We start from the raw sequence: 10926 nt of genomic DNA, 5'->3' as shown, positions 1-10926 counted from the left end.
GAATAATGAAACAAATAGAAGAATACGTGAAAGGATGTGCAATATGCCAACAAGCTAAAGTAAACATGCATCCAACTACGGTACCATTAATCCCGAATCAAACACCAAAAACCACAGAACCAATGAAGTATCTTTCTGTGGATTTCATAACCTACCAGAATCATTAGGATACGACAGTATAATGGTCGTGGTAGACCAGGGACTTAGTAAGGGGGTAATCCTCTTACCTTGTCATAAAACCATTGATGCACTTGAAACCGCACGAATCTTCCATGATTCTGTCTTCAAACGATTTGGATTACACGATAAACTCATATCCAACAGAGGACCACAGTTTGCCTCCAAAGTATCTAAAGAACTCCACAAACTCCTGAACATCAAAACCGCACTCTCCACAGTGTATCATCCACAGACGGATAGACAGATGGAACAATCCAATCAAGAACTGGAGATCTACCTCTGCATCTTCTGCCAGAACCAACTGCACAGCTGGGCAAAATACCTTACAACTGCTGAATTCTGCCACAACCATCGACCACACTCCACAAATAACCAATCACCGTTCTATCTCCTCATGGGATACCAACCCCAAAGAATCCCGACTAAATACTGGTCCACAAATATCCCATTGGTAGAAAAATAATTATCCAAACTACTTAGGGCAAGGGAGAACACCCTAAAAGCACACAAACAAGCGAGAAGCAAGATGATGAAACAAACAAACAGAAAGTTCACCAGATTCTCTGAAGGACAAAAGGTGTGGCTAGAAAACACCAACCTATGGGAGAAAGCTACCAAATACAAAAAGTTCAACATGAAATGCATTGGACCTTTCCACGTCCGTCCCTGGTAAACTACCAATTATCCCTGCCTCCCCATTGGAAGATACACAATATTTTCCACGTATCCTTCTTAACCCCGTATACCGAGACTGACACTCACAGTCCGAACTTTACCTGACCACCTCCTGACCTTATCAATGAAGAAGAAGAATATAAAGTAGACAGTATTCTTAGACACAAACCCTGGAAATGTGGACGTTGTTACCTGATCAAATGGCACCATTACCCTCATTCTGAAAACTCATGGGAACCGGAAGAACACTTAACCAATGCTGCAGAGATACTGGAAGCCTATAAGAAAGACTACAAACTGCGTACAAGAGACAATCACCCCCAATACCACCAGTCCTCTGTCTCTCAATGCAAATATGTCTACTTCCCACTCCACTGGCTTCCCTATCACCACCTACTCTGTACCCGGCGGAGCCAACATGCTAGCCAATGAACAAGTGTCTTTTGCTTGTGGGCAACGACACAACCAAGCTGATGTCTCTGATGCCATAGAACTAATGTCAGCTAGAAACACCTACATCTATCTACTTTACGAAACAGAAAAACACTACCCCCATGTGTATCATGCCCTTTCTTGGAAAGCAAGCATTCGCTGCTCAACAGTCCAGACTCGAGTATCTGTTGGGCACTCCAGATGGAAAAGTTAGTTTTGGAATCTTTGGAACGACACTTGAGAATGAACTCCTCGAGTGGGCAGATAGACGCGGCAAGGGCATATTTGGAATTAGGTGGGAGGACCTTGCTAACAAAAGTGTGCACGCTGTCATGCACCAAAGTTGATTGGTAGCATGGACAGGTGTCAATAACGAAGCAAATATTCAAAAAGACTTGCCTTTGCGCCACACAGGCACAGTGCCACGTGGAATAGTAATTAATATTGCCCTTTTTGAACTTGTGACTGATCAGCACCACCTCTATTAGGCAATCCAGTCACGCTCACCTTTGCTTTTCCATTCGGTACTTTCTGCATTTCGGCATTTCAGCAAATTTTCGCGTTGCCACTGGCTACACATTGCATTGCGCCCTCGCTTTTGTCGTTTCCCTTACTCCCCTTCCTTTGCCTAGCCCCACCATGGGCCCCTTCCTCTCCTTTTTATTCTCACCTGATGGTCGTTTCTGGATCCCCATTCTAATCCACTTTTTCGTCACCTCCACCCTCCTCCTCCTCATCTTATTTGCACCCCCACCATTTCTGATGTCACCACTTCCTATCCGCTTCCGTCGCCGATCTGTTGACTACCACGTGCCACTGCTGATATCAGCAAAGCCCCGGTGGCCGGTTCAAATAGGGCGACAGGTCCATCTTCATGACGTCGATCTGCCATCATATACTATCAAAACATCGGTCGCTCGTCTTGCCTGGTTAGAGCGTGGGTGGGTAGTTTTTGAGCTGGAGAAGGTTCATCCCCTTGCGTCGCCCATGTTCATTGCTGTCCTATTCACTTGGGTACACTTATCTTTTGTCCATCGTCTTCGCTACAGCTACACCTACCACACGCTGCCTGGGACTCACTTGTTCCAAATTGGAACTACTCCTCTCCCTCCCTCGTTTGACCAGGTGGTCCAACACAACCAGTCCATTGGTAAGGCCATGGAACTGTCGGATTTGGACTAGGTGGTGGACTGGTGGCTCCAGTTTCTGTTTTTTTCAGCAGAACATTCATTTACAGTGCGATTATTTTTGATTTTTGAATCATTTTTATGGACACATATTTTTTTTAGAATGCCTGACTGACAATAAAGGAACTGTGTTGATACTGATAGTGTTTTGCCTTGCCCTTTTTTTTACTGCATCTTCCCATGACATCATGATTTTCCTGCTCTCTTTTTGCTATTGGACTTTATTTTATGGCTGTACAAACCTGTGACATTACTCACAGCATTCATTGTTCTATCCCTTTCTTTTCCTTTTTTTGACAATCTTATCCTGTACTACCTACGCAGGATTCGTCAGCGTACATGCCTTCCTTCATATTCTTTCTCATTCTTTTTGCACAGCTATACTGTGCATAGCCTACTTTTCTTTTACTATATAAACCCCTGTATTTTACCTTGTAAAAAAAACAAAAAGAACTCCAATCCAGACTTCTTCTCTACTCTCAAGTTCACTACTCTGCTACTTGTGATCCAGTGTGGTCACAACACTTACCACTTCTACCACTTGCTATTCCAGCAAAGAATGTCTCCTCTGTATCAGATGTTTCTTCATGAACCTCAGGAGTGTTATGTTTCTCCATGGAGTTGTCATGCTGCTCTTTTTGAGACTATTCCTCATCTAGAGTCCTTTGATAATCTCGGTTTTTGTCTGCAGGACGGGTCTGGCGACTGCTTCTGCGTACACCTAGGACTTCAGCAGGCATGACTGCTCTTTTAGGAACTTGTGCAGGTACTCCAGGGAGTAGAGGCATTTGTGTATTTGTTGCCCCACTCACTCCTGAAGGTGTTGAATCACTCCTCGGAGGTGTTGGATGACTCCTTGGAGGTGTTGTATGCCTTCCAGAAGCTGATCCAATGGACAGGCTGTCTATCTGTATTCGGACTTTTTCCACATCAGCTGGCTGTATGTTGAGGGGCTGTCCTCCCACTGACTGTAACTCTACTTTGGCTTTCCGTTCTGAAGATGGCCAGTGTTCAGGTCTTGGTTGTAGAGACTGTTGTGGAGGGTGTCTTAGCTGATCAGGTGCTCCCACTGCTCTCGGAACATCTTCATGCTGATATGGTTCCATTGCTTGTGGAACATCTCCTTGGAGATGTGGTTCCATTTGCAATTCATTTGGATCTCGGATCCGAGGGTCAGGATCATCCTCCTCCAATGTTTTTTGGTCTGGATAGTGAGCATTCTCTGGAATGAGTCCCTCCCACTGATCTGTGCTAGTGTCTGTGTTCCAGGGAGCAGTGTCATCCTTTTGTACCTTTCCGGATTCATTGAATATGACATGCTGACTGGAAAACACAGTCCGTTTTTCAGTGTCTAGGAGTTTGTAGGCTTGCTTTCCATGTGTGTAGCCAATCATTATGGCTTTGCACCCCTTGGAGTAAAACTTCCCTTGCCTTTTGTCTTTTGGAATCAAGGCATATGCTTGGCGTCCGAAAGGGCGAAACAAAGTTGGATCAACTCTCCTTTTAAACAGTATTTCATATGGGGTCTTTCCATGGAGTCCTGATGCTGGGCTGCGTGCTGTGATATATGCAGCTGTTTGCATGGCATCTACCCAAAATGACTTTGGGAGCTTAGAATCATGGAGCATAGTGGTTGCTAATGTAGCCAATGTCTGATTCATGCATTCTGCAATGCCATTTTGTTCCGGAGTATCTGCAGCTGTAGTTTCTTGGACGACACCACCCCCCCGGAGTCGATCCTTGAATGCATTGCCAGTATATTCTCCTCCCCCATGTAAGGACCGTTTATTTATTCCCTTATCTTCGGTTCTTGAACGCTTTTCCCATTACGCCTCTGGCTCTAGGGCTAGAGGTATTGTTTGCCGTTCTACTTCTCATAGCCCTCACAGGCTTTCTTAACCATCGTTACCATTTTATATCACAGATCAGAGACTGGGTATTGCTCCCAGCCAGCCAGCACACTGGGTAGGGACTGGTAGTAGGCATCTCGCCAACCAGCTCCAAGCCCCAGTAAAGCCTGGTAATACTAATAACGCCTTATCTAGAATCGTACCTCATCATGAGGATACGGTTCCTGACCACGCGTGACAATCCTCTATTATTAGTACAAGTCTCTCACCTGCTGATTAATCAAGTCAGAAGTCATACAATAGTTACTCTCCCTTTTTTCTTATTGGTTGATTAATTCCTCAGACCACTTTTCGTATATTCTCCTTTCGGTCTGAGGAACGGACAGTTCCCTATATAAAGCCGTACCTATTCATGTATGGCTCCTTAGCTTTCTATTACTGAATTTACCCGCTTTACTCCTCAACAAAGAACCTTTGAAGCTTACCTCTCAAAGTCCTCTACTTGCTATATTTACTAGCGTCTGTCAACCTCAAAGCTCATTGAACCCTTACTCCCTGCAAGTGCAGAAGGAGATAGGTTTAGTTTTTGTTATAGTTTATCGTTGCCTCACACCCCACCGCTCTGGAGGAATTCTGTGTATAGTGGAGTGAAGTTTTCTTCTCCCAAATGAGTCCGGAAGAATGTTTGGATATCTTCTTTCCATTGCTTGTATTGTTCCAGTGCTTCACTTTTATGTTTTAGGAAATATATCCATGGAAATTTGGAGAAATCATCTACAATGATAATCCAGTACCGAAAACCCTCTCTGGAAGTTGGTTTGATTGGTCCTCCAACATCTGTGTGCACAATTTGTATGGGGCGCTTGGCTCGGTTTCCTCCAGTGGACTTGAAAGGTAATTTCTTCATCTTTCCTAAAGCACAAGGTTCACAAAACTCCGGGGTTCCGGTAAGGGTGTCTATGTCCTGGAGCTGTCTTTTTGTAACCATTCGTTGCAAGCGGTCCATTCCAATGTGTCCCATTCTCCTGTGCAATAAATTTACAGCTACTGCTGCAAAAGCTGACTCCGGGTTGATTTCGGGTTTTGCTTGGATGTGATAAAGTCCTCGCTTGTGTAACGCAGTGAGGATAAGTTCCTCCTTTTTCCGAACTTCATAAGTTTTTGACCCTGCTGGAAAAAGTGTTGATAACCCCGTTTTGGACAATTTGTGGACAGAGACGAGTGCTAACGTGAAGTTTGGCACAAGTAAGACATTTGACAGTGCAATATTGTAGTCTTTTTTGCCAACAGTTGCTTGTAGGATTACTGTTCCAATGCCAATGGCATTTACAGAGGATTCATCCCCAAAACTAATTGTCCTCGGAGGATGCAGAACATGGTATGTTCCTGGCTCAAACCAGGAGCGGTGAGGGACTATGTGGGATGTTGCTCCGGAGTCAATAATAATTGTTGTTTTGGTCTTATTGGGTTCCGACAGAAGGTAAGCTTGAATGTGTTTAGCAAGGGGCTTGGAAATATGTACATGTTCCAATGCAATATGACTCTGTTCCTCCTTGGAGTCAGATCCAGATGATTTCTCCGCCGTATTTGCCTTTTCCTTCTCTTTTCCTTTATCTTTGTATCTTTCCTTTCCCTTCTTCCTTTGACCTTTTTCAGCTGACTGAAGTGTTTGACACTCCGAGGTGTTGTGTGATTTGGCTTTGTGGAAGTTACACCATTTTTCCTCAGATTTGAGTGCTGATTCAGAACCTCCAGGGGCCTTCCCTGACTGTTGTGCAACTTCTGCAGTGATCCGGATCTCAACTGCATCAAAGGTAAGTTTATTTTCTTCAATTGTGTTGATTACTGATGACCGAAATATTTGCCATTCAGGAGTGCATGGGAGAGATTGGAGAAGAGCCAAAGCCATGAGTTTGGTATCAACTCCTAGTTTCATTCCGGAGAGGTGTGAATCAATTGTCCGGATTTTCGCAATGTGGTCCTGGATAGGTGATGTCCCATCCCAGGACAATTTGGTGAGTTGCTGGAATGAATAGGAGGCCGAGGCAATGTTGGACGTTTGGTGGAGTGAGACAAGTTTATCAAATAACTCCTTGGAGCTGGTGAGGTCTCCAGTCCTCATTAGGAGGGCATCAGAGATGTGGTCCTGGATGATTCCATGTGCCTTCTCATCCTTAAGTATCCAGGTGATCTCAGGATCCTCCGAGGAGGTAGGTTTTCCTGGTGAGGGCTTAAGCTCTTCTCCAGTAACAGCCCGGAGAACTTTTTCCCGACGTAGCTTTGAAATGATCCGGAGTTTCCATATCTGAAAATTGTTGGGTCCAGTGAGAACTGGACATGCGGATGTATCGCGTGCTGTGGTCATGGTTCCGAGGTTGCCGTTTCAAATAAGAATTATTTCCTGCGTAGCTTTTGCGCACCAGGGCTCATAACCTAATAAACCTAAGTGAAACTCAGCCGCTGCCCGAGAGGCTATAGAAACAACTGAGGTATTCCTATACTAAACCCCCTACTACTTATAGTCGGAGGTGCTACTCGCTACAGTATAATGACTCCTAGGAGAACAATGGTTACTCCATGGAGAACAATGGCTGCTTAGGCAGAGACCGGGTTTAGTCCTGATTTTGACCATCCTATAGTGGGATTATGCTTCTTTAGCCATTCTTGACATAAGAACATCCTTCCGGTTCCAAGATTGGTTACAGCCAGTTAGAGTCTTTTGGTATGGTTGTCAATTTCCACTAATAGTTTGATATATTCTTTAATGCTTCTGTCCCAATTAAGGGTGCCATTGGCATTATAGATTGGTATAGGTCTTGGGATTCTATGCCTTTCATATCCCTGTTATTCTGCGAATTTCCCATCTATGCGACTTTCTGTACAGCCGCTGTCTAGTAACACATTGATCGTTGTTGATTTATGTGTTGAGAGGTCTGTTAATCTGCAAGTAATGTTCATCTGATTTCCTTGAGTTCCCTAATGAATTATTTAGGGTGTCCCAATTCTTCTAATGCCAATACTGTTTTGTGTATTGGTAACACATTTAATTCTTTAATCATATTTTTGTCAACTTCTTGCCCTCTTTTTTTGTGCATCCAGTTATTCAAGATACCAAAGGATCTTTCTTCCTTTTGGTCTCGAAGTCTGTCCACAACCCATGCAGCTGTCCATGGTTCTTTGTGATCCTTTGTTTCTAGGTTTTTATTAGAGGTGTGCCTTGCCTCCGCGGTAGAATTCACAAGACCGGATCGGCCGGCAAAGGTAATCCGGCATCCTTGTGATTTGTCACACTGGCAATGGACTGCAGTGCCATGTCCGGAAACATTATAATCGGAGATGAGCCAGTGATGCAAGGCTGGCTATCATTAACACCACCACGACAATGGCCTCCTCGTTATTCGATGTGCGCAAACAGGTACGCAGCTTGTTCACCGGCCTCGAAAACCTCATTTCCATCTCGCTAACAGAGATACCGCCGGCTTATTAGCTTACTTTTTACGGTTCCTACCATTCCCATCCAGTGAACATCATCATCCATATATTTGGTGTCCCATTACTGCTATGGTACTCACCTTTCGTAAACAACGGCCAAACTTTTACTGAATCATCAATGATTTCTTAGGAGCGCTTGGGTTCTCGGAACTCTCCTGCCTGTGCCTGTTTTCTTACCCCAAATCCACCATGTTTTCAACGAGTGGCTCATATTTGACCTCAACGTCCCTGCTATTACTTTTGTGTTTTATCTAGCTTATTATCTCTTGTTAGACCCAATTGCTGCGGTTCGTAACTTAGTTCTTTCCAGAGTTCACTGACTGATACATATGACTTAACCCCTAACTAGATACTCTACGCTCCCCAGATGGTCTTGAGCTTGTTGACAGCAACCGCTCTTTCATACCAGCCAGACGGGATAACAAAAGCTGGAGTTGTCCATGTTGTCTCCTGGATTGCACAATTCCTCGGACACGGACTTGCAGAAGGTCGGGCCCCTGCCTTGCTAGATAATATACTTGGAGGTCAGTACACCAGTTCGACTATTGATATCAAAATTCACCCAGTATGGATTGATATATAGCATTTGTTTTGGCTCCCTTTTTTGTTCATCTGGAGCTACTTTTCAAGTTGGGCTACCGACCTGCGCTTCAAAAGCAACTTCAGAATGATGTTGGTAAAGAGATAGCTAGGATTAGAAAAGAACAGGGCGACAAGCGTAGGTCAAATAAGAAGGCAACTTAAATTACAGCATGCTCAAGGACTGAACTGGTGGGGTTCTTTTGGGATGACGAATAAGGTTCGGTTATATACGCACAGGTAGCACTGTAAGATACGAACTTCCCCTTACTTTTCATTATCTTGTATGGAATTTATTCTATCACAATATTGTTTTTATGATAACCTAATCGGTTGCGAATAGAGTCTTATTTGGTCAACCTTGAGCACATACGAGCGAATCAGCACCGTAATAAGGATTATACTTGACTGAGGATAATTATTTAAGCTTTAAGTCCTGATCTTAGTAAAATCGCCTTGGTTTTTGGGAATACGTATTCAGTTACAGTTCAGAGAGCTTCAGTCATTATCTGGTATCTTTACTTGCTCATGGAAAATGTTCTTACACAAGACTTGCAGGGGGTGGTAGCACCGGTTCTCCGAGAGGAGTCACGTAGGCAGAGGTAAGACCTCCGTCGACCTTGAAATCCGTCCCCTATATCACGTACAGCGTCAATGTGAGACTAGATTTCTAGGAAAATTGAAATATACCGTCATATAGCTGCTTTCGTCGCTGGCCACTTGTATTTAATATAGGTCAGAAACTGGGAGGTATGAAAGAGCAGATAAAACGCACAAAACAGGGCTGCTTTTGCTAGCTCTACAGCCTCACCAAAGCGACCCATCGGAAGATGAACAAGACGACGATCGCGTTTCTCAGGGGTATTGAGAAAATCCATTAATAGTGCTGATATGTGACACGGAGACACATTCATAAGGGCTTTGCGTTACGAATTCGCTAAGACTCACGCGTTTTCAGAGGGCCGCTATGGAGTGAAGTGAGATTTTTAATCATAAACGCATGGGAAAATGAAGAGATAGCTCACGGGCAGAGAGAGTTGATTCGGATACCTTCTCTGGCATGAACCATAGCCAATTCCCTAGTCATGGCAAGGACACCACCCTTTATTAATGTTTAGCCTAAGAGTATTTAAGCATGTCACTTCAAGGAAAATTCACTTTCGACGCGGTGTCTACCAAATTAGTTGATCGTTGAATTATTACTTCAACAAAAACAACCACTGATTGGACTTACAAGCTAGCTGAGGAGTCGCTGCACCCATTATTGCTACGAAACTGGCAGTGTTAATAATGCTGCCTCCAGTGTGAAGTCCTCTCGCTTCATCAACGGGGTTCTGGCGCATTGCGAGGATTGCATACTTGCAGCCCCACCAAACACCCTTGAGGTTGATTTGCATGGTGAGGTCCCAGATGCGCTCCTCTGTGTTCAATGCATTGTCGTCCTCAGGGTGCATTATTCCTGGATCAAATAAAATAAGATAAGGATCAGCCGCCCAGATACGTTTACTTACCAGCATTATTAAACTTAGTTAGCGACCCTCAGAACTTTAGCGCAGATGAGCAATCTAGTGGTCATAAAAGCGTACCATGACATCCAACCTTCCAAACTCGCTAACCGCTAGGTCTACGGCTGCTTTAATATCGGCCTCCTTCCCTACATCGGCTTTCACAGCTAAAGCCTTGATGTTGGGGAAACGCTGTTGAACGAGTGCTGTCGCTTTCTCTACTGCAGCAAGGTTGATATCAGCCAGCAGAACGTTGGCACCTTCCTGAGCAAAAAGGAGAGATGATTCGAGTCCAATTCCACTGCGAGGCACGAATCAATCATCATAATCTATAGACATCTAGCAAACACTTACGATCCAGCACCAGTGATCAGCGCAGTCTAGAGAAAAAGAAAGCATTATCGAAACGATTCTGTGCGATTTTCATGACATACATACTTTACTTTGGAGTCTTCCAGACATGATAGTGGTTGAATAATAGCAAGAGTTGAGGATTCGGATCTACCTCATCCGTATCATTGCAGATCATTGGTATCAAGAGGCCGAGATAAGCCGGGACGCGGAACGGTATAATAGTCACGTCAAGTAACGCTCACCTGACGTGACAGACCTACTCATTTGCTCGTCACAGTGCATTTCTCAAGTTTTCTATCTCCATATCGCTACTTCGGTGTAATCTCTCATGTGAAGGGGGAATCGCCGCCAACATTTGGCTCGTCGAGGAGTTTGAGTTGTTTCTGTCTGCTTCATTCTCGCATTTTCCAAGCTTTTGCCGAAGTCTGAGAGAACGTTGACTGACATGCTAGTGCAAAGGTTTGGCGCACACCTGATGTGCCGAGGTATGAACGTTTCTTGGTTTACACTCATCTAAATAACAAATAACGATGCTCTATTAGTTTCCTACAACCATCCAAGTATTCCGTAACAGCTATATCGGTTAGGCCTCTGTCCCTCGTCCTTCAAGCTTCAAGGCTTATAATGAACATACCCCAGGAGTGAATGGCAATGGTGTCTACATTGATCCAT

General features: G+C 44.3%; 3 protein-coding genes across 3 annotated transcripts; 2 read left to right on the top strand and 1 right to left on the bottom strand.

The window, feature by feature from the left end:
• Positions 1–1210: 1210 nt before the first annotated feature.
• On the top strand, positions 1211–1634 carry SERLADRAFT_435055 (uncharacterized protein; the record flags this gene model as incomplete). Its single annotated transcript, XM_007315318.1, has 2 exons — positions 1211–1291; positions 1359–1634. The coding sequence occupies 2 exons, from the start codon at positions 1211–1213 to the stop codon at positions 1632–1634; spliced, it is 357 nt and encodes a 118-aa protein (XP_007315380.1).
• A 6023-nt stretch (positions 1635–7657) lies between these two features.
• On the top strand, positions 7658–8756 carry SERLADRAFT_460452 (uncharacterized protein; the record flags this gene model as incomplete). Its single annotated transcript, XM_007315317.1, has 5 exons — positions 7658–7739; positions 7812–7888; positions 7947–8103; positions 8166–8340; positions 8400–8756. The coding sequence occupies 5 exons, from the start codon at positions 7707–7709 to the stop codon at positions 8558–8560; spliced, it is 603 nt and encodes a 200-aa protein (XP_007315379.1).
• A 6-nt stretch (positions 8757–8762) lies between these two features.
• SERLADRAFT_460446 (uncharacterized protein) lies at positions 8763–10436 on the bottom strand (the record flags this gene model as incomplete). The annotated part of the gene is made up of 11 exons (XM_007315316.1): positions 8763–9029; positions 9086–9114; positions 9171–9281; positions 9344–9360; positions 9421–9497; positions 9554–9567; positions 9630–9854; positions 9907–9919; positions 9982–10201; positions 10255–10280; positions 10339–10436. The coding sequence occupies 11 exons, from the start codon at positions 10360–10362 to the stop codon at positions 8937–8939; spliced, it is 849 nt and encodes a 282-aa protein (XP_007315378.1).
• Between the last annotated feature and the right edge of the window lie 490 nt (positions 10437–10926).

This window comes from Serpula lacrymans, assembly GCF_000218685.1.
Source record: "Serpula lacrymans var. lacrymans S7.9 unplaced genomic scaffold SERLAscaffold_4, whole genome shotgun sequence".
In the NCBI taxonomy this organism is placed as follows: domain Eukaryota; kingdom Fungi; phylum Basidiomycota; class Agaricomycetes; order Boletales; family Serpulaceae; genus Serpula; species Serpula lacrymans.
The sequence above is the reverse complement of the archived record's forward strand: the minus strand, read 5'-3'. Positions and strand labels throughout refer to the sequence as shown.